Source organism: Scyliorhinus torazame, chromosome 7 (assembly GCF_047496885.1).
Source record: "Scyliorhinus torazame isolate Kashiwa2021f chromosome 7, sScyTor2.1, whole genome shotgun sequence".
Classification (NCBI taxonomy): domain Eukaryota; kingdom Metazoa; phylum Chordata; class Chondrichthyes; order Carcharhiniformes; family Scyliorhinidae; genus Scyliorhinus; species Scyliorhinus torazame.
The window spans coordinates 305,975,308-305,999,274 of NC_092713.1; the positions used below are offsets into that span (position 1 = coordinate 305,975,308).

At 48.9% G+C, this 23,967-nt stretch overlaps 1 protein-coding gene across 1 annotated transcript in view; it reads right to left on the reverse strand.

Annotated features, from left to right (window-relative positions):
• Positions 1-968: 968 nt before the first annotated feature.
• The window catches only part of LOC140427153 (calcium/calmodulin-dependent protein kinase type II subunit alpha-like), a 304,280-nt gene continuing 281,281 nt past the window's right edge, over positions 969-23,967 (reverse strand). Inside the window, 6 exon segments of the mRNA XM_072512706.1 lie at positions 969-3,703; positions 7,488-7,716; positions 8,957-9,051; positions 10,007-10,082; positions 12,012-12,060; positions 16,599-16,639. Of these exon segments, the coding sequence (XP_072368807.1) occupies positions 3,700-3,703; positions 7,488-7,716; positions 8,957-9,051; positions 10,007-10,082; positions 12,012-12,060; positions 16,599-16,639 (494 nt within the window). The 3' untranslated portion in view covers positions 969-3,699.

The window sequence follows — 23,967 nt, forward strand, 5'->3', positions numbered from 1 at the left end:
TTCCTTGCTCAAGCAGAGAAATAAAGGTCTCTATAAATGGCAGGAGCAGTCATTCTCTCAGCCTCTGAAATAAACAGGCCAAGTCAACTCATCTCCCGCATCGAAACCTTGACGAACATTTTTTTTTAAGATACTGACCAACTATTTAGCTTCTAAAATGGTGATTCTGGTATGGCTGCAGGGTTTTCACGGCAATTTTCTCCTCTTGCTTGATACCCATTGCAACTGCGAACAACCAGTCAGAACCGTCCAACTTCATGGGAGGTGGGAGGTGGAATCTTACAGCACAGAAGGCCGGCCAGCCTCCCTGTACAGGCTCCCTGACAGTGGTGACCAATTTGGTCCTGAGCCTCCCTCCTCTTTTCCCACAGCTCTGAAATTAGTTCTCTTTTTTATGCCCAACTGCTGTTTGAAAGTTCCTCGGTAATCCAGAGAGATTGGGAACTTTGGGCAGAATTCCCCCAAGTGAGGTGGTGGGCAACTCCAGAAAGATCCCACGGCAGAATCTGCACTTGGAATCTCATTAATGCACAAGCGAGTTCCCCCTGGCCTGCCGGCAACTGCTTCACCCTCAGCTGGTAGATTCAAAGGTCCCGGCGCCATATTTAAACACCCGTCCAGCACACTCGTACCACTCTCACCGGCCCTCCTGTCTTCACCAGACCGAGCACGATGTCAGCAACCCAGAGGGACGAGGCTAGCAGCCTCAAGAAGAATTCTCTGTTCCTCGATTCAACCACCCTCCCCTGCCCCCGAGCAAGGCATGTAGAGTCTTTTCATGCTTCCCCTTCCAGTAAACAATGTGACATCCCTTTTACCCCCTTGCTTGGTAGCTCTTCGTGTAGCCTTGCTGGGGTTCAGCTTCCCCCTCCCCTCAATCTTCATTCTGTCTTCAATTGATCATCTTTTTCAGCCGTCTCCTCGGCCCTCTTCCTGATATGGTGAGCCCTTGCCCCCCCACTCCCCCCTTGCTTCCACTTCCCCCTTTGTCTTCATCAGGCCACTCCCTGGGCCTCACCTCACACTCCACCCTCTCAGTAGAAAGCCGGGCCTTTATTCCGGTGACTACATGAATCCCACAGCACAGTGCTGTCCACATAGATGCTGCTGTGTAGCACCTGCGGTAAGGAGACCCCAGTTATCCCCAACCCCAGGCACTATACTGAGCCAAGAGAACAACACCGGCGGGTCCATGGGTCCAGCAGCACGGTGCTGTCGATGAAGACCAGCTTGGCATGGCGATGGAGGGCAGGTCTGCCCCGGCAGAGTGGTGAACAACGAGTGGACCAGGGGCAGGGCAGCAGGACGGTGGAAAGGCTTTGTTACACTCCCCTCAAAGTCTCTGACGAGCCGAGGATCGCTTGCCACTCATTAGCAATCGTGTTTGACCCCGACGTACTTACCCACTGGCGGGACGCAGGACTGGAAGGCCTGATGGGACGCAGGCAGGCAGTTGTTTTAATGAGCGGTTATGAGATGCAAATGAATGCAAATGGCAGCCATGCCCCCAACCAACGGGAAGACCATTAACCCGCCACTGGGAGAATTACGACGCCGGTTTAAGCCGACGTTGTTCTTTTTTTTACTTTTTGGTTGCCGCCAGATTCTCTGCTCCCGCCCGCCACCAAACCCGCCCGGGGCAGGGGTGGGAGAATTCTGCCCGTGGCCATCCCTGGGATGAAATGAAAATCACTTATTGTCACAAGTAGGCTTCAAATGAAGTTACTGTGAAAAGCCCCTAGTCGCCACATTCCGGCGCCTGTTCGGGGAGGCTGGTACGGGACCTGTGCAGGCTTCCTGGCACTGGGTGAGGGAAGGGGAGGGGGAGAGATGATCCATGTGATTGACGCAGTTCAGTTCAGCCTGGCTGGGATGAAACATCGATCTTGACGGAGGCAGCATCAGGTTTTCCTCCATCTGTTTGACAAAGAGGTGTGGAAATTGTGGGGTCCACTTAATTGCGACCACGTCATGCATCTAATCTATTTTAGATGTTGCAGCCTATTGACCAAGAGGGCCCAGGTTTGACATAATCAGCAGTAGAATCTGATGCCGAGAATTTGTTTTTACGCAGCGAGCTGTTGTGCCCTGGAATGTGCCGGAATTGAAAGGGCAGTGGGAGAAGACACAAGGTGATGTTCGATAGGGCACTGGATAAATACTCAAAGGGGAGAAATCTGCAGGTTACAGGGGTAGAGCTGGGACAATGGATAGCTCTTCCAACAGGCTGGCTCAGATGTGATAGGCTGAATGGCCTGCTCCCATGGTAACAAGTGACCGAGAGGACCACGCAGGCTGCCTTAGTGTGTGTGTGTGGGGGTGGGGGGGGTCTGGGGTGCTGACGTTACTGGGGGGGGGAGGGGTGGAAATGGGGTTGATTGTGCGGAAGGAAGAGGCTGCAAAGCTCACTGGAAACCCAGCCCCTAATTTGAAGACGAGAAGGGGCCTGTTTCAGATTGTGCAGTCTGCCCAGTTTGGACCCAGTGATCAAGGGTGGAGTTCAACCTCACTGAGTGCTGAGTGCAAGTCCATTTTTTCTCAGTTGTGGCTGCGTTGATTGGGTGCCACGTTGTGCAGGGTGTATGCAGTGCTGTCGTCTGGCCAAATGTAAGGACCCTGGAGGACAATCTTTTCACAGGGAGCCCACCTCAAGCCAAACGGCCCCATCACGAGGACACGAGGAATAGGCTCATACCGAGGGTGACCCAAAGTCACAGTAAAGTCAGTGCCACAAAATATCCGAGGAAGCTCATTTGGATCAATTACCACTGATCAATGTTCAGACCGGGTTCGGAATCATTGCTTTCAAAGTGCGATGGGTCGAATCGAGCAGTGCATTCCGAGCCCCCTTAAAACCAAATGGTCGTTTATTGACCGCTGTTTTGGATTCGAATTGTGGAAGGTTTTCTCTCCTTATTAATCGCACCAAAGTACAAGTTACTCGGTCGGTCAGACACATCACAAAGTGCTTTCAATTGGTTTGAAAGTGCAGTCGCCGTGGTTAAGGCGGTCTGGATGGGAGGGGTGCGCACGTGTAAATTTCACCCTGGAGACTTTCATTTCAGAGGTTTGTGGTTTCCCCCGCCCCACCCCCCTCCCCTCCTCAGTGTTGGCAAGCAAAGAGTTAAAGCTTCCCTGAGGCCCACCAGGGACTGCTCCTTGCTCACCCAGTCTGAACTAGACTGGCACTGCCTACCGCCCGGTAATACTCAATACTCTTCAATGAAATAATCTCTGCAGCGGGACTGTCTAAAATTCTAAATTCCTCTTCCACCCTCCCAAGGTTCATGTTGAGATTGCAAACGCCCGTTATTTTATTTTTTGCACCCGGCATAACAGTAAAAAACATGCATCGCAGCCAAGTTATAAAGTCATCCACTTAACTATCACAATTTTAAAATACATATACACTGTAAATCGATTGGAATTATAGATATCGCTGTAAAACATGCCAGAATGACAGATATTGCCTTTTAGGATACAAAAAAAGATGGTCAGTTATGAAATCCATCATTCTGCCTGCAAACACCGGGGGTGTGAGCGGGAGAACCAATTGCTCAACCCAGCAGTGATTCCGCCAAGCATTCCAGCCCTCTCTCCGGGGGGAGACACGAGTCCAGCGGTGAGGTTACACAGGAGATATTTTCCTTGCGTGCAAGTCAGTCATGGATAGCAGCAGGAGACTGGAGAGAAGGAGTTTCAGCTGCAGACAGAGAGAGAGAGAGAATGAGGTCAAACAATAAAGAAGTAGTCCTACAGCACCCCCCCCCCCCCCCCCCCACCCCCGCCCACCCGAGACACCACCTCAGGACTTCTCAAAGCGTTGGACAGTGAGTGAGTTAACTTTTGAAATGCCGTCACTGCTGTGGTGGGCAGTCTTGTAACTCCACTGGGCGGTGCCCCTGCTTCTGAATCTGAAGCGCCAAGTTCGAGTCCCATCCCAGGACTTGTTGGCCAAGTGTGTTTGTCACCTGGTCAAACAGTCCGCCTGCAAAACCTTCCAACACTTGCCAGTGGGGCTTGCTGTAGAGACATTTGGAAATAAATTTAGAGTACAAAGAACAAAGAACAAAGAAAAGTACAGCACAGGAACAGGCCCTTTGGCCCTCCAAGCCCGTTCCGACCATGCTGCCCGACTTAACTACAATTTTCTACACTTCCTGGGTCCGTATCCCTCTATTCCCATCCTATTCATATATTTGTCAAGATGCCCCTTAAATGTCACTATCGTCCCTGCTTCCACCACCTCCTCCGGCAGCGAGTTCCTGGCACCCACTACCCTCTGTGTAAAAAAACTTGCCTCATACATCTACTCTAAACCTTGCCCCTCTCACCTTAAACCTATGCCCCCTAGTAATTGACCCCTCTACCCTGGGGAAAAGCCTCTGACTATCCACTCTGTCTATGCCCCTCATAATTTTGTATACCTCTATCAGGTCGCCCCTCAACCTCCTTCGTTCCAGTGAGAACAAACCGAGTTTATTCAACCGCTCCTCATAGCTTATGCCCTCCATACCAGGCAACATTCTGGTAAATCTCTTCTGCACCCTCTCGAAAGCCTCCACATCCTTCTGGTAGTGTGGCGACCAGAATTCAGTACCCAATTCATTTTTTCCAATTAAGGGGCAACTTAGTGTGGCCAATCCACCTACCCTGCACATCTTTGGCTTGTGTGGGCGAAACCCACGCAAACACGGGGGAGAATGTGCAAACTCCACATGGACAGGGACCCAGGGCCGGGATCGAGCCTGGGAACTTGGCGCTATGAGGCAGCAGTGCTAACCATTGCTCCCCCCCCCCCCTATTCTTCTTCTAATAGTGCATGGGCTACATTTATGTTGGCCAGTTTAATTTCACCTGAAGATGGCACCTCTAACATTGCCGCACTCCCTCGATACTGCAGTGGGGAATGTCAGCCCGGACTTGGAGCTCAAACCCCGGGAGTGCGACTTGAACCCACAACCTTCTGACCACAAAGAAGACGACACATAATGCTGGAAATTGAGAATAAATTGACAGAAAGAAAGCAGCAGATTCCATTAGAGTGGAATCTAGCAGATGTAACCCCATGATTCAAAAAGGGAGGGAGGCAGAAAGTGGGAAACGACAGGCCAGTTCTTTTAACATCTGATGTAGGAAAAATGTTAGAAGCTATTAGTTAAGAAGTTATAGCGGGCCACTTGGATAAGCTCAATGTAATCAGGCAGAGTCAACATGGTTTTGTGAAGGGAAAATCATGTTTAACCAAGTTATTGGAGTTCTTTGAGGGAGTAACCTGTGCTGTGGATAAAGGGGAACTGGTGGGTGTACTGTATTTAGATTTCCAGAAGGCATTTGATAAAGTGCCACATCAAAGGTTATTGCAGAAAATAAAAGCTCATGGTACAGGACATATTGGCATGGATAGAAGATTGGCTGGCTAACAGGAAACAGTGAGTGGACATAAATAGTTTTTTTCAAGTGAGCAAGATGTAACGAGTGATGTGTCATCAGGATCAGTGCTGGGACCTCAACTGGTTACAATTTATATAAATGATTCGGATGAAGGGATTGAAGTGAAGGGTGCCAAATTTGCTAATGACACAAAGATAGGTAGGAAAGTAAGTTGTGAAGAGGACATAAGGAGGCTACAAAAAGATACAGGTAGGATAAGTGAGTGAACAAAGATCTGGCACATCCGCCAAATGGCGCAGGGCTACAGGAGCCGGCGCGGAGGAAAGGAGGCCTGCAACCAGAGAGGCCGGCCCGCCGATCGGTGGGCCCCGATCGTGGGCCAGGCCACTACGGAGGCCCCCCCTGGTGTCGGACCCCCCCCCCCCCACACCCCCACAGACCGCCCCCGGACCCTTCAACGCCGAGGTCACGCCGGCTCCGAGGATGTTAGAACGGCGCCGGTGGACTCGGATTTTTGTTGACGACCGCTCTGCCCATCCGGGCCGGAGAATCGCCGCGCTGGCCCGTGCCAGCCCGGGCCGGAGAGTCGGCGCATACTCCGACTGGCGCCGCGCCAACCACGCCGGCCCCAGTGGTGCCGAATCACGTCCCGGTATCGGGGCGGCATGGCGATATTCGCGCGGCCCACCGGCGATTCTCTGACCCGGCGGGGGGTCGGAGAATTCCGCACCGTATCTGGAGTATTGGGTACAGTGTTGGTCTCTGGAACTTTGAATATTTTTAAGGTAGAGGTGGGTGGATAGATTCCGGGTAAGCAAGGGGCTGGTAGGTTATCGAGGGCAGGCGGGATGCAGATTTACTATCAGATCACCCTGGGATGGCATGGTAGCACAGTGGTTAGCACTATAGGGGCTGGTTTAGTACAGGGCTAAATAGCTGGCTTTTAAAGCAGACCAAGACGGGCCAGCAGCGTGGGTTCAATTCCCGTATCAGCCTCCCCGAACAGGTGCCAGAATGTGGCGACTAGGGGCTTTTCACAGTAACTTCATTTGAAGCCTACTTGTGACAATAAGTGATTTTCATTCATTTCATTTTCATTTTCATTTCATTGTTACTTCACAGCTCCAGGGTCCCAGGTTCGATTCCCGGCTTGGGTCACTGTCTGTGCGGAGTCTGCACGTTCTCCTCGAGTCTGCGTGGGTTTCCTCCGGGTGCTCCGGTTTCCTCCCACAAGACCCGAAAGACGTGCTTGTTAGGTGAATTGGACATTCTGGATTCTCCCTCTGTGTACCCGAACAGGCGCCGGAATGTGGCGACTAGGGGATTTTCACAGTAACTTCATTGCAGTGTTAATGTAAGCCTACTTGTGACACAAAGAAAGATTCTTATTATCATTACCTTAAGTGGTGGAGCAGGCTCGAGGGGCTGAATTACATATTCCAGATCATACACAGATAGAACATTGAAAGTACAGTGCAGAAGGAGGCCATTCGGCCCATCGAGTCTGCACTGACACACCCAATCCCTTACTTCCACCCTATCCCCGTAACCCAATAACCCCTCCTAACCTTTTGGTCACTAAGGGCAATTTATCATGGCCAATCCACCTAACCTGCACAGTCTTTGGACTGTGGGAGGAAACCGGAGCACCCGGAGGAAACCCACACAGACACGGGAAGAACGTGCAGACTCCGCACAGACAGTGACCCAGCGGGGAATCGAACCTGGGACCCTGGCGCTGTGAAGCCACAGTGCTAACCACTTGTGCTACCGTGCTGCCCCACGGTATATGGAACGCAGGCAATGAATTTAAAATCAAATTACTGCGGATGCTGGAATCTGAAACAAAAACAGAAAATACTGGACAATCGCAGCAGGTCTGACAGTCTCTGTGGGGAGAGAAGGGAGCTGACGTTTGTACTGTTGTTGGCAGGGGAGGACGTGGAGCGGTGGGGCTGGATAGGGGGCTAACGTACTGCTGGCTGAGAGTTGGGGGAATGGTGCAGCCCAATCCTGCTGCAACCCATCACTCCAATTTTTTCAGGTCATTTCCCTTGGACCCCGGCCACCAAAACGTGGACCTTAACCCTTACTTGGCCAGAGCAGACGGAGATCCCGATCGGTGGAAGTGGACAATTTGCCATTTGCCGTCGCGACGGTGCCAGATGCGAGTTTCCTCGGACTGGGCAGTGCGCGGGATCCCATTGCTGTCGATGTACTGTGTGATGCGGATGTACGCGATGCAGGCAGCCTCTTCCCCAATCAGATGGATATGTGGGTTCAGGATGGTGGTGTGGACCGGCTTGTTGTTTTTGGACCACACTGGGGGAAACAGACAAAAAAAAATCATCAGTTCTCGATAATCGCACAACGTGAAATCAAAATAGACACCGCGAGACATCAGCGGATGTCATGTTACACTGAGCATCGAAAGAACAACACCTCGCATTCAAGTAAGGAAGAAAGACTTGCATTTCTGTTGCGATGTGCTCAACCTCAGGCCAATGAAGTACTTTTGAAGTGCAGTTATTGTTGTAATGCAGGAAAAGTGGCAACCAATTTGAGCACAGCAAGCTCCCACAAGCAGCAATATAATAATGACCCAGACAATCCATTTTTTTTCAGGGTGTCAATTCAGGGATAAATATTGATCCACGGGTCACAAGGGAGAAAATCGCTTGTTCTTCTTCGAGAATTAGTGCAATAGGAGCCGAGAGATCAGACAGGGCCTCAGTTTAATGTCTTATCCAAGGGTTGGCACCACTGTCAGCGCACTGGGAGTGTCAGTCTACATCTGAGAGCTTGAATCTATGGTGTGCCTTGACTTCAAAATCTTCTGAGTCAGAGGTGAGAGTGCCACCCAGATGGCAAACCATAGGCCTCAAAGGTTACATGGATGAAGCCAACTCGCTCAAGACAGAGCAGGGCTTAAATCAGGGCCTCAGTTACTCGCTCTATTCACTGTAAGACGTTGTACAACGCCAGGTTAAAGTCCAACAGGTTTATTTGGAATCACGAGTTGAAGGAGCCTGAGTACGGCCTCAACCGGGATCTTGGATTCATGTCTCACTACATTTAACCTCCTACCATCTGGCCTGGGCCTGCAAAATCCTACCAACTGTCCTGGCTTGAGACAATTCACACCTCCTTAACCTGTGATTATCCCTCTCTCCAGTCCAACCGTCTGGACCTGTAAAGACTTAATTACCTGCAAACACTCACATTCAAAGTATCATCTTGCATCATTGACTTTGTCTATATATGCTGTGCTTGTGTAACCTACCTCTTCACCCAACTGATGAAGGAGCCACGCTCCGAAAGCTGTTGGACTTTAATCTGGGTGTTGTAAAACGTCTTACTGTGCCAACCCCAGTCCAACGCCGGCGTCTCCACATCACTCTATTCACTGTATTGGGTCTCAATCACTCACTCTATTCACACACTCAGATATCATCGCGTATACATTACAACCCTGTGTAGAAGCTGCAAAGTGAATGGCTGAAATGCAGGGATCTAACTCGGATGGTTAGTCTCCCCATCCAGAAGAGAAATGGTTTCTTACAATTCTCAAAGTAGAACCGATGAAAATCGAGACCCTCCACCAGATTTCCCAGCGCCTCGGGCTCGAAGGCAGTGACCCCGGGGTCACACATCTTCCTGAAAGAGCAAAAAGTCATCAAAATGGTGGACATTCACTTCTTTTAGCGAGGTAGGAAGAGAAAATACTGGAAATACACAGCAGACCGATCAGCATTGGAAGAAGGGGTGACGCATGAACATTTAGAGGTGATGGTGAGTGGTGGTGGTGGTGGTTGAAAGAGAGATAGAGAGAGCAAGGCGTAGAGGGAAGGAGGCAAGGAGTGGATAGAAGGAGGGGAAGAATAGACAAAAGAAGACAGGAATGGGGGTAAGGAGGGAAGTAATGAAAGATGGATCTGCAGTTTCACTCTGGGATAGCATGTTGCAAACCTACACCCTGAGCTTCTCTCCCATTCTAGAAAAAAAAGAGGGGCGGTGGGCTGGTCATCCGGAGATTTGGAGCAATGCTCCGCGGGAGAAGGTTCGAATCCCACCACAGCAGCTAGTAAAATTGGAATTGAATAAAAATCTGGATTTAAAATTCTAAAGTGACATTGAAAACATTGCATTGGGCAGCAAGGGAGGGGCACAGGGGTTGGCACTGCTGCCACACAGCGCCAGGGACTTGGGTTCAATTCCGGCCTTGGGTGACTGTGCGGAGTCTGCACGTTCTCCCCGTGTCTGCGTGGGTTTCGTCCGGGTGATCCGGTTTCCTCCCACAGTCCAAAGATGTGCGTGTTAGGTGGATTGGCCGCGCTAAATTGCCCCTTAGTGTCCAAAGGTGAGATGAGGTTACGTGGGTAGGGTGGGGGAGTGGATAGATTGGGGCGACCTTTCGGAGGGTCAGTACTGAATCGATGGGCCAACTGGCTTCGCTCTGCACTGTAGGAATTCTATGACTATGAGACCCCAATAGTGACTTCTCCGAGATGATGATTCACAGCTGCTACCGGGTGGAAAACTGTTTCAAACCCTCAATGTAACTGGTGAAAAAAAACCCAAATCAAATGTTTTACTTGGGAAAGAAACTTACGTGTACGCCTCAAAATCTCCATTGCTAATCGCTTCAATCAGCTGTTCTGTGGCTTTGATAATCTCTTGTTTACGCACTGGAATTGGCATAGAAAGAGTTAAAGTTGAAATGTTTCTTCACTTCGAACAGAGTCACACTGTTTTTAAAAAGCGTGCAGTTCACATGTTGTGCAGCAGAATTACAGGGAGTGAGCCTCAACAGGTCCATTCATCCAAACAAAACACCCTTATATTTCTCCATCAATGTATTGCTCCCACCATTTCTGCCTCCATCCATTCACTCCTCCCTCCATTTTTCTCTGTCCGTTTCTCTCACCATCCCCCCCCTTTATCCACTCACTGCTCTGTCATCTCCCTCTGCACTCATTCCTCCCTCCATCTCTTCCTCCCTTTTTCTCGGTCCAATCTTCTTCCATTACAGACTTTACCTCTCCCTCCATCCATTTCTCCCCACCTTTCTCAGTCTGTTTCATCCATTTTGTCCTCTTTCCCTTTGTACCTATTGAAGAACTGCCTTCCCTCGCCCAGAGCACCTGAATCCAACAGTGACAAAGAGTCGATGAATACCTTTGGAAAGAAAAAGGAGCCATGCTGTCAAATATTCTCATTAGGACAGAGGTAAGAATACCAAAAAAGCATGGGGACAATAGTTTCCATGGCAAAGCCTTGACTAAGCATTTGCCAACCAATCAGCACCATTTTCTCATGCAGTATAAATTGTTGCTCCCTTTGAAATTTGGTATTCTTGTATCAATCCTGATGAGTGCAAGTGAAAAGCTTTGAGTGCATTTCTCTTTTTTCAGCAATGCTCAGTAGTAGCACCTTGACTTGGAAGTCCCTTGGAGCACCTCAGGTACAGGAGGCCTGTCCTGTTCAGAGAAGTGGGGGCTGAATTTAAATGGCTGCCGGGGTCAGAAGGCATCCTTCGGATGGCGAAGATGTTTCAACTGTGGGGCGATTAAGTCCCGGAATCAGCAATGAGAACAGCATAGTGGCCACAGGAGGCAAATTTAGTTAACTTTGTTTTAATCATTAAAGGTTCATTATTGCCTCTACAATTACTCGCGTCCCCTAAACTGTCTTCTATCATCCGCCAACCAACCAGCTGATCTTCCGCCCAAACCCATTTGTAAAATCTGCGATAAACCAATTGGGTGTTGTTTCGAAATGCAATTTTATGTTTTGCAAAGTGTTGCTTCAAGAAACATTCCTTGAAGATTGCGAACGCGGTAAAGTTGGAGTAAAACAGCTGGAAAGGGATTCATCACAAAAAAATAATAATTTTAAACCGAGGATCAATTCACGACATGGGGGGTGAGCCAATTTCAGATGACTGAAAATGACACTTGAAAAACATCCCAAATTATTTCCCAGCGATATTGGGCCACAGTCCAGCTCATGAGTAAATTTCAAAAAATATTCAACACCTTTCAAAATGGGCCTATTTGTGTCCTTAGGCCCCAATTATTACATCTAAGGCTCGAAAACATGGCCACGGTGATGGAACACCGCCAACTGTAAGTTCCCCTCCAAGTCATTCACCATTGGAAATATATCGGCCGTTCCCTCACTGTCGCTGGGTTAACATTTTGGAACTCCCTCCCTAACAGCACTGTGGGTGGACCCACACCACAGGGACTACAGCGGTTCAAGAAGGTGGCTCTCAAGGGGCAATTAGGGACGGACAATAAATGCTGACCTAGCCAGTGGCCCATGTCCTGTGAACGAATAAAAAAAAACGAAAAGAAACTCGCCATGGTATGGGGTCTATTGCCGGAAGAACTTTTCTAAATTAGCGCGAAAGATTACAGAAACGTGAGATGCACTGAATGCGTTTTGTGCTTCAAACTCCATTGGCCTTCCCTGCACCATCAGAAAAGCAGCACTGAAAATACCAGCACAATTAAGCAGAAACCTTCAGCTATTATCCTGATGGCCTCTCTCATTTCAGACTCTCTCACAATGCGTCTACTGTGGAATCATACCTCCTCCTGTTTGAACCTTACCTTTTGTGTCCTCATCTTCGATTGTAGTATTAGTGCTCTCCGAGGATTCCTAGATGAAAGGCACCGGACTGTCAGAGTGAGAAGTAACCACGGCAACTTATTCAACCGCGATCCACAATCCAAAACCCTCACAGAACAAAGAGGGAACGAACGTCAGTGTTCAAAGATTTTATGAACGGAACTTGGAAATGGGGGAGACAGTGGTGTAGGTGTAGTGGTGAGGCCAGCGGGCTAGTGATCAATAAACCCATGCTGGCGACAAGGGTTCAACTCCCACCATGACACCTGGTGGCGCTGATTCATAAAATCTGGAATTAAGAAGCTTGTCTCAGTAACGTGACTGTGAAGCTATCATTGATAGTTGCAAAATTCATCTGGGTCACAATTGCCGTCTGTAATTCTTTACCGTAACCCGGTCTGGTCTACACGTGACTCCCGACCCAATGTGGCTGACTCTTACTTGCCCCTCTGGGATTGCCGAGCAACAGGCAACGAGTGCTGACCTTGCCAGTGACCTCAACATCCCGTGAAAGAATATTTAAAATCGCTGTGAAACTAACTAACCTCCTTTAGAAGACATGTGGGGGCACCTGGTTTGACGTTATGTATGTAACACCAAGGGAAATTGCTTTGCAATGTGGCGAAGCAGGTTTAACAATCCTGCAAGGAGATGCATGAAATCATAAATGTATATGGAACTTCGTGTGAACATTATCATTACTGCATAATGCAATCACTAATGTGATTTAAACGAGAATGTGGATAAAATCAAGAATGCACATTATTCATAATGTCCAATTAATTATACAGACACACGTAAGCAACATCTTGTGTATAATCCTGACTGTCCACGTAATCACAAATCTGCAATGATGCTGCCACCATCCTAATACATAATCACCAGACTTCACACAATCACCGATGTGTACATAATCACGAATGTGCCAATGGCCATCAACTGCAGTTCTTACTCTCGCTGCGTCACCTCGTTCACATGCTGTTTCCTCTGTTCATAGAGTCATAACGTTTACAGTGCAGAAGGAGGCCATTCGGCCCATTGGGTCTGCACCGGCCCTTGGAAAGAGCATCCTACACAAGCCCACGCCTCCACCCTATCCCCGTAACACCACCTAACCTTTGGACACTAAGGGGCAATTTAGCAATCCACCTCACCTGCACATCTTTGGACTGTGGGAGGAAACCGGAGCACCCGGAGGAAACCCACGCAGACACGGGGAGAAAGTGCAAACTTCTCCCGACCTGCTACTCCAGATGTGGTCTGACCTAGGTTCAATACAACGTTCAACCTAACCTCTCTACTGTCCACTTTTATTCTTTTTTAGTTGGTTAGGTGGTGCCCAGTCTGTGGTGTTCCTTGTGTTGCTAATTTTGGGATGGTTGGCGTAGTGTTCACAAAACCACAAATTACTATAAATTGAACGAAACTGTAAATTTATTAACACTACTTATTTGAATTCAACACTTACTCCTATATAATTCACAGTTGATAATAAACATATAATCTACACTTATCTACTACTAATCGCTACACTATTACATTAACTATGATCTGCTCTCACTCACACTATCTTTCCTTCAGTCTGTTCTCTAGCTTTCTCCTCAACCTCTCCCCCACAAGGCTTAGCATCAATGTCTTATATACTTGTACTTTTATACTTGTACATCTAGCTCCCTCTAGTGGTTGATTTAGACATTACATTAACCCTTGCAGCTCTTACATTTATGATAATGTCACACAATCAACAGTCTTTTTGAAATAGAGTTAAATAGAGTTAAATTACAAATCTACAATTCTCAATCTCGAAAATTTCATTTGACTTTTCAGGTGAAGGTTTCCACTGACGGGGGTAATTATTGCGCTTTACTGAGACAACAGAGTGCTTTCAGGGGCTGCATGGAAGTGGGAATGGATAATCCTGAACAAATCCAGCAGCCGTACAGGGAACTGAACCAGATTTACTGGGGCTCTCTCAAGCTTTCCGGGTTCTTAACCCTCTATCTCTTTTTTAAAAAAAACACAATTTAAATTCTCGAACTGTCCTGGTGGGATTTGAACTCATATCGTTTGGATTACCCAAAGGACTGCTTGGTTTATATAAAGGCTGGGATGTCCGGTGGCAGAGGTGGCCAGCGGAATCTTCTGGCAGCACGTGGCACAGGAAGTAATCCAGAGGTTACAACCTTAGAAGTTACAACCTTAGAAGTCCTGCTCTTTAATCTGCTACCTAACTCCCTAAATTCCCTGTTGCAGAATCTCTTCCTTTTTCTACTTTTGTGAGTGGCCATGAAGAATCCAGCACGAGCTTGTAGAGACAAACAGAAAGTAACTTTATTTACAACTATGTGTACACAGTACAAATAGTCCACTACTGGTTTCCTCTCTAGCTGGTACCACCCTGGCCAGTTCTATTTATACAGCTGCACTGCGAATGATTGCCCCACCCTCCTCTCTCATTGGGGGAGCTCATATTCCCCAAGGAACAGGGGTAACCAATTGTCCCCAGCCAATAAGATGCGGGCAAGTTATAACATCTACCCCTGCTGTTGGTGCCGATGTGTAGCAGGACCAGTAGCTGCTCCCCCTCCCCCTTCAGAATGCCCTGCAGCCACTCTAAGATCCTCACAACAAATGTCACATTTCTCCATCATAGAATAGTAGAGATGAGAAGGAGGCCATTTGTCCTGTCAAGTCTGTGCTGGCTCTTTCGAACAGCAATCCGGTTGGTCCCACTCCCCTGGTTTTGCCCCATATGATAATAATATAATAATAAACACTTATTGTCACAAGTAGGCTTCAATGAAGTTACTGTGAAAAGCCCCTAGTAGCCACATTCCGGCGCCTGTTCGGGGAGGCTGGTATGGGGATTGAACCCGCGCTGCTGGCCTTGTTCTGCATCACAAGCCAGCTGTTTGGCCCACTATGCTAAACCAGCCCCTACCCCTGCAATTATTTTCCTCCCTCAATTGTTTGTCCAGTACCCCTTTCGAAGGCTTCCATTAAATCTGTATCCACTGAGGCTGTTTAGCACAGGGCTAAATCGCTGGCTTTGAAAGCAGACCAAGGCAGGCCAGCAGCACGGTTCAATTCCCGCAACAGGTGCCGGAATGTGGCGACTAGGGGCTTTTCACAGTAACTTCATTTGAAGCCTACTTGTGACAATAAGCGATTTTCATTTTCATTTCATTTCATTTCACTGCTTGGGTTTTGAGATGCAACATGACCACCTGTCCAATCTGGGGTGCTGATGTCACGTGGCCTCTGCCATGAGGGAATCGCTCTTGAAGCTGCCATTTCACACGAGTTCAGAGAGTTCACCTCACGCTCAGAAAGACATGAAGAAGAAGCACTGTGTTTTTGAACTCGGAACATCGCTGTCCTGTCAGACAGCACTTTCTAAATCTTAGCCCCTCACTGCAAAAAAAAGCTTCCTTCCACCGTCCACTTCTTTTGCCAATCACTTTCAATCTGTAACCTTTCATGACTTTCAACATCTCTGTTAAGTCTTCTCTCAACCTCCTCTGCTCTCTGAAGTAAACCCCAGCTGCTCCGGCCAATGGGAGTGAGATCTCCCATCCCTGGAACAATTGTGTCGAGTGGGAGGGGCAATCTATTTCTCATGAAGTTAAGATACATCTTCCTGCTGGAGGATGTATATGTGTGACCCCACCGAGCTTTATACAAGTTCCTGCGAGGACTTGCTGAGTTGATAGGTGATCCTTGAATGTGCGCTTTTGACACCTCAGTAATGTTCACACGAACGTCTAAAATAGGAGCAGGAGTGGGCCCTTCGGCCCTTCAAGCCTGCTCTGCTACTCGGTAAGACTGTGGTTGATCTGTTTGTCTTTCGATTTCCACATTCCCATCTATCCCGATGACCTTTGATTCCCCTGCCTAACAAGAATCTATCTGCCTCCGCTGTAAAAATACTCAGTGGCCCCCCTGCCTCCCCCGTTTCCGAGGCACAGTCGCAAAACCCTCCGAGAGAAGAATTCTCCCCATCTCTGTCCTAAAAGGGCGACTCCTAATTTTAAAACCGTGCCCCCTAGTTCTGGACTCTCCCACAAGGGGAAACATTCTTTCCACGTCCTCATTGTCAATGCCGTTCAGGATCTTCAATCAAGTCACCCCGCACTCTTCTAAACTCCCAGTCTGTCTAACTTTTCCTCATAAGACAACCGGGTCATTGCAGCTATCAATCCAAGGCTGGTGCCTCGGGATGACTAATCCACTGACATTACCCGTACACCACCACCTCCCCATCTCAGTGCTGAAGGTCACCTGCATGGATCGGCCAGGGTCCATGAAAGAAGGGTGCAAGCGAGCAGCTTTTGTGTCATTTGAGGCTTAATATTTTTCAGAGAGACTCCCAGTCCTGAGGGAGAGAGAGAGGAATACTCTGAGCTGCATGTTGCTAGTAGGCAGATCAAGATAAAGTTATTTCAATGTTTTGGGCAGCTATCATTGTCTGTCACATGGGAAAGTCCAATGAAAGCTGGTCAGTCACGGTGCAGTGATTCGGCAGGAAGTAGAGGCAGATCACAGAAGCTGGAAGATTTATTTCCTACCTTCACTCCATCTGTCTTCTTGTTACCTGAGCTTCTTCCACCTGTAATTGGAAGGAAATCAAACAATTATATTGAGAGGTAAAATAAATGGCTACTGAAGCTTGGTAAGCAGGAGGGGTAGGGATTGGGGAGACGGGAAATATTTTATTCGGTGGTTAATGTTTGTAATCGAACAATATGCCATTGGAAGTAATCTACCGGCCTCGTCAAGTCCCAACTCGGGACACAAGGCCATTAAATCTTGCGAGAGCTCTCATGCCTCGTGAGATCCAAGATGATCTCGCGAGGCGTCATGATAGGGATCCCGTCCACAGTGGGCAGGATCCAGATTTGCATATTCGAGTGTGCAGTCAGGCTCATTAGAATATGTTCGCGGCGGAGTTACCCAAGTCGCGGGCCCTAGCGCCCACCCCCCAACCAACATGTACCAGGCGTACCAGAGACTTGAGGCATGGTGCCTCCCAGGCGATCGGGAGCCCATAGGTGGTGGGCAGGGTGGCACACCCGATGCCACCTGGGCACCATGCCACTGGCACTCTGGCGGTGCCACCCAGGCATCCTGAAAATGCCACCTTGGGTGCCATGCTACCACTGCCAGCATGCCCAGGTGGCACTGCTAGGGTGCCAGGCTGGCAGTGGTGTGGTGATCGCGTGAAATCTTGCCTGTGTTGGGGATGGGGCATGGGGTGCCCTTACGAGGAGACGGGCTTGAGGAGCCTCTCATTGGCAAGTTGGGGCACTGGGGGGAGGGGGGGGTCATAGATCAAACATGGTGAGCAGAGCTTGTTAGTGCAGGAAGTGGGACTAAGTGCAGTGTTGGCAGGGCATCCCCCCCCCTCCCCCTCACCGAAGAAATAAATCAGAGTCCCGTTTAATAGCGGGGTCAGTCTCGGCAATGCCAGTGCTGGCTAACACCCGGCTAAACGCACCCAACATGGGATTCTGTTTCCTTTCTCAGGATGAAATGTTTGCCCCGGAGATTTCTACGGCAGGGTTTCGCGTTTGGATTACTCGAAGCACTGCTTGGTTTGTTGGAACCTTGGCATTAGAGCTGGTGGAAACTCAGGGACCGGCCCTCCACCTGGCCCTCGCCCATCCTGCACTACAGGTACAAAAATGGAGGGCCCTCCCCGAGGGAGGAAGGCCTCGGACAGTGAATCCAGTTTGCATTGCTCCAGCAAACAGCCCAGACAAAGAAAGAAATTGCCTTTGCATTAGTGCCTTTCCCATCCCCCGGGGAGTCAACAAACGTTGCAGGGCCACAGGGAAAGAGCTGAGGAGGTGGGCCGAATGGCCTCCTTCTGTGTTGTAATATTCCACACCTCAAACAGGTGAGACTTCTATTTCATTTCAGGGATGTTTCGGGAGAGCACTTGGAAGCTGTCTTAGCCAGTGACCATTCGCGTAGATGCAGTAAATCCACTTCCATTTTCCGGGTCCTTAGTCCTGCTGAGGCGTGGCGGCCTGAACTCTGCCTGCACACGTTGGGTATTGATAAATCCGCAGCCCATGTGAGTGGGAGATGTTGGCCCTTCTGTGTTGGCCTGATAGTTCAGTGCAACATTGTGGAAAATGAATACTTTGTGAGGGGAAGGATTTGTGTTAATGCCAGAAAGCTCTCCACAGGGAATGGAGTACTTGTTGAAATGTAGTCACTACTGTAATGTTAGAAAAACGCAGGAGTCAGGGCAGCACGGTGGTGCAGTGGGTTAGCACTGCTGCCTCACGGCGCCGAGGTCCCAGGTTCGATCCCGGCTCTGGGTCACTGTGTCCGTGTAGAGTTTGCACATTCTCCCCATGTCTGCGTGGGTTTGACCCCCACAACCCAAAGATGTGCAGGGTAGGAGGATTGGCCACGCTAAATTGCCCCTTGATTGGAAAAATGAATTGGGTACTCTAAATTTATTTTAAAAAAAGAAACACGGGACTCAATTTACGCACAGAAAGTTCCCACAGTAGGCAAGAAAAAGCTGCACTTCTATAACACCTTTCAAAGCTTCAGGATATCCCAAAGAGCTTCATTGCCATTGCAGTACGTTTGAAAGTGTAGTTGCTATTTGATCAAAGGACACACCACGCCACAATTTGCAGACTGCTCGGCAGGGCCACAGATCACTGGCCTCTTGTCTACAACCACCAGTTTACCCCGCCTAACATAAAGTCGCAACTTGTTTTAAGATAGAACAAGGGAGGGGTATTTTTTTTGAAACACCCTAAATTCCCCTTCCCCTTGGAGAGCCCGGAGGCAGAAAGAAGAAAGGCTGAGCAGGAGGAGAAACGGGATGATGCTTTTGACACTGAGGAAGACAGGTTGAAACAAGATGTGTCCAGCTGCCATGACCTCACCTGCTCCCGGGCTGTTTTTATCCATCGATAAGACACGGTCAGGACCAGGAGGTGGCAGCTGTGGGGTTAAAAATACAACCGAGTGGCCGGCTGGGCCATTTCGGAGGGCAGGTTAGAGCCAGCGATGCTGCGGTGGGTTTGGAGTCACATATGGAACTGATTCAGGAAGAACAACAGATTACTTACTCTAAAGGGCACAAGTAAACCAGCTTGATTTCATTTTACAAAATCGAGTAATTCACCATTACCTCAAGTCACTTTATAAAACGGTTCCACGTATACTTAATCAGCTGAATTTTAATTTCCCAGCTGCTGCGGTGGGATTTGAATTCTTGTCATGGATAGTCTAGTTCTTTGGAGTATTCATCCAGTAACTAAACCACAAAGCCTCAGCACTATACCGACTGGCGTTTGTTACTGGATTAGCAACATAGGGGCGGTGAGTGGGAGTAGGCTAGGGGTTGGGAGGGGAGGCAGCGAGAGAGGTGGTAATGGATTGGGAGGGGCAGCAAGACAGAGGTGGCCAGGGATTGGGAGGGGGCAGCGAGCGGGAGAGGTGGCCAGGGATTGGGAGGGGGCAGCGAGAGAGAGGTGGTAATGGATTGGGAGGGGAGGCAGCGAGAGAGAGGTGGTAATGGATTGGGAGGGGAGGCAGCAAGACAGAGGTGGTAATGGATTGGGAGGGGCAGCAAGAAGAGAGGTGGCAAGGGATTGGGAGGGGGCAGCGAGAGAGAGGTGGCAAGGGATTGGGAGGGGGCAGCGAGAGAGAGGTGGCAAGGGGTTGGGAAGGGGCAGCGAGAGAGAGGTGGCAAGGGATTGGGAGGGGGCAGCGAGAGACAGGTGGCAAAGGGTTGGGAGAGGGCAGTGAGAGAGAGGTGGCAAGGGATTGGGAGGGAAGGCAGCGAGAGAGAGGTGGCAAGGGATTGGGAGGGACAGCGAGAGAGAGGTGGCCAGGGATTGGAAGGGGAGGCAGCAAGAGAGGTGGTAATGGATTGGGAGGGGGCAGCGACAGAGAGAGGTGGCAAGGGATTGGGAGGGGGCAGCGAGAGAGAGGTGGCAAGGGATTGGGAGGGGGCAGTGAGAGAGAGGTGGCAAGGGATTGGGAGAGGGCAGCGAGAGAGAGGTGGTAATGGATTGGGCGAGGGCAGTAAGAGAGAGGTGGTAATGGATTGGGAGGGAAGGCAGCGAGAGAGAGGTGGCAAGGGATCGGGAATGGTGGCATAGTAGTATTGTCAGTCGACTAGTAAACTAGAAACCCACTGTAATGCTCTGGGGACCCAGGCTCGAATGGTCGTAAAAACCCATCTGGTTCACTAATGTCCTTTAGGGAAGGAAATCTGCCGTCCTTACCTGGTCTGGCCTACATGTGATTCCAGAACCACAGCAATGTGGATGACTCTTAACTGCCTCCTCAAGGGCAATTAGGGATGGGCATTACCACAGCCTGCAACTCCCACCTCCCATGAATGAATGAAACATTTTGAAAAGGACAGTGGGAGAGGTGGGAAGGGGTCGGGAGAGGGGAGCAGTGATTGGGAGGTGGTCAGTAGGCACACGATAATGATGCCAGCAGTGCGAGATACTTAACCTGACCTGGTGATGGGGCAAGTGCTGAGTGTAGGTCTGCGGAATTGTTCCTGTGGGGCAATGGCAGAAATTACAGCAAAAGTGGAACGATCGAATCATTTGAAGCTTCCACCTCTAACCCAACCAGTAAAACTCATGGAGCATTTTGCTTGTTGTAATTGAGGTAGGCAGGCGCGGGAAGCACTGCCAGGATAACATTCCTGCTCGAAATGTCCCTGAATATAATTATCTGAATGAATTAAACTGAAGAAGTTGCATTCATATAGCGCCATTCAGAACTACAGCTCTTCTGAAATGTTTCAACAGCAACAACAATAACAAAAGCTTATACTTATTTTTGTTTTAATATAAATTTAGAGTATCCAATTATTTTGTTTTCCCAATTAAGGGGCAATTTAGCGTGGCCAACCCACCTAACCTGAACATCTTTGGGTTGTGGGGGTGAAACCCACGCAGACACGGGGAGAATGTGCAAACTCCACACGGATAGTGACCCAGGACCAGGATTCGAACCCGGGTCCTCAGCGCCGAAGTCCCAGTGCTAACCACTGCGCCACCGTGCTGCCCGCAAAAGCTTATATTTATTGATATTCATCAAGCGCTGGCTTTAACACAGTAAAGAGTCGCAAGGCGCCCCACATACAGGTGGTAAAGCAAGATTCAACTCTGAGCCACAGAAAGGGGTGTGAAGGCTCATGGTTAAAAGCTTTGTCATAGGCCCTAAAGGACGTCTTACTGGAGCAGAGAGAGGTAGAGAGGAGGTTAGTGAGCCAGAGCTAAGGGACTGGGTAGCTGAAAGCCAATGGCAGTGTGACTAAAATTAGGGATGGTCACGAGGTAGGAATTGGAAGAGCACCGGGATCTCGGAGAGTTGTGAGTGAGAGCTTCTCAAGTACTACGGAAGTGTCATCGCTGCTGCAATGTAGTCAATGGTCAACAGCAGGCTCCCGCAATGGCAATGCGATAAATTCAGGATGATCTGTATTGACTGAGGGGCAGACATGGACTCCGGACATTTTGACTTTGAAATGGTGGCCCTGAGATTTTTCTGGTCCACCTGAGAGGGTAGACACTTTAATGATTCCTTCAGAAGACCGATGCTGGATGATCACCTCTGCCCTTTGACGCTCCCCTGTTTGACCCCTGACCCCCAGGGTCATTAATGTGCTGGTCTCCGCCAGTCACTCCTACAGCTTTGCCCTTCTTTGCTCGGTGTCACCTTAGGCAAGTGGAAAGCTTGTGTGATTCACAACGTTTAGCTGAACAGACTTCTTTTATATGCAGCACTGGTGATATTTTGGTTGGAGCAGTGCCTCCGTTAAATAAGATGTTGCGATAATTTACTGACAAAAGCAAAATGGAGAGGAAAAGAAGGGAGCAAATCTTGCAGGGGCTCCAAGCATGAATCAAACCTGGCTGAGCACAGTCTTGTCAACCTGTAGCAAGCAGTGCTCTGTTAGGCCCTGGACCCTCATCTTCCTAATGCAGTTACAGCTCCAGTCACAAGCATGGCAATAGGCCTTTACTCTAACACATCACCATTTGATGATAGCTCTCTGATGGGATCATCAATCTCCATTAAGAGAGAGGTAATCGAGTTCCCTTAGAGCGGATAGGGGTCAATCAGCTCTCACTAAGACATTCATCTCCATTATGTCAGCGCAAACAGCTCGATAGTGAAGGTAGGAGGAATCAATTTGTCCCAAACCCTCTCCTAAATAGAACCTAACCACTCAGTATAAAACTCGTATTTACTTTCAACGACAGCAGGTTCCCTCTCTATTCGACCTATTCCTCCCCGGGGAACAGTGGAACCATTCCCGATGTTTATGCCTCACCCGACATCTCAGAAAGGAAATCACCTGCCCATTTATCATGCTGCTTACGGGATCTTGCTGTGCACCAAGCAGCTACTGCGTTTCCCACCTTGCAACAGTGACTACTCTGCAAAGGTACTTAACCGACTGTAAAGCTGCAGGGAGTGTGCTGGAGATTAAAATGATTTCTCTGAGTCGAGAGGGTGAGGTTAGCAGGAAAGAATGCTGTTCTCTCTGTAAGAGCGGGGACCTGACAGAGGACTTTTAAAATGAAGAGGCGTCTGAATAGGGTAGATTTGGAGAGCTTCTTCCACTTGTGGATGAGTTAGTAACAAATCGAATAAAAATAAAGGAGGAATTTCTTCATCCGTGCTTCCTACATTACAACAGCGACTGCATTTCAAAAGCTCCAAAGGAGATCCTGTGAAAATCACTATCTAAATGCAATTCTTCCTCACATAGTGAGCGCTGGGTACGTGGGACCTGTCGTCTCAGGAAGTGGCTGAATCGCACTGGTACGTACAAGGCAAGCTTGATGCACACGTGAGAAAGCAATAGGGTGTGTGCAAGGAGGCAAGTAGAGTTGACCATTTTGGCCAAAGAAATAGAAAGGCAAATTATTATCTAAATGGAAAGCAGATTCAAAATGGATCGGGGTAGAGGGATCTGGGTCTCTTTGTTCATGAAACGCAAAAAGTCGGTGTGCAGGTACAGAGGGTAATAAATAAGGCAAATGGAATTTTATCGTTTATTGAAAAAGGACTGGAGTATAAAAATAGAGAGGTGCTGTTGCAATTGTATCGGGTGTTGGTGAGACCACATCTGGAGTATTGTGTCCAGTTTTGGTTTCCTTATTTGAGGAAGGATGTGGTGACATTGGAGGCAGTTCAGAGGTTGTTCACCAGATTGATTCCGAGGATGAAAGGGTTGACGAATGAGGAGAGATTAAGCAGTTTGGGCGTATACTCGCTGGAGTTTAGAAGGATGAGAGGGGATCTGATCGAGATATATAAAATAGTAAGAGGGATTGATAATAATAGGTATTATAATTTATAATCTTTATTATTGACACAAGTAAGCTTACATTAACACTGCAATGAAGTTACTGTGAAAATCCCCTAGTCGCCACACTCAGGCGCCTGTTCGGGCACACAGGGGGAGAATTCAGAATGTCCAATTCATAACAAGCACGTCTTTCGGGACATGTGGGAGGAAACTGGAGCACCCGGCAATAAAGTAAACAAGACAAAATGTTCCCCCTTGTGGAGCAATTATAGGTTGAGAGGCGGTAGATTTAGAACTGAGATGAGGAGGAACTACTTCTCGCCGAGGGTGGTGAGTTTGTGGAACTCACTGCCCCATAGTGCGGTGGAGTCAGAGTCATTAAATAGTTTCAAGGAGGTAGATATGGGGCGAAATTCTCCGTTATCGGCGGAAAGTCCGCCGATCGGCGCAAAAAACGGCGCAAATCCCACTTGCGTCACGTCATAAAAATGGGCCGATAGTCTCCGGCCCGAAATGGGCCAGCAGCGACGTGACGGGATCCGCGCTTGCGCAATGGTTCACGCCGTGCAGCGTCATATGTGCTGCACGGCGTGACGGCTCATAAGGCCGCGCAG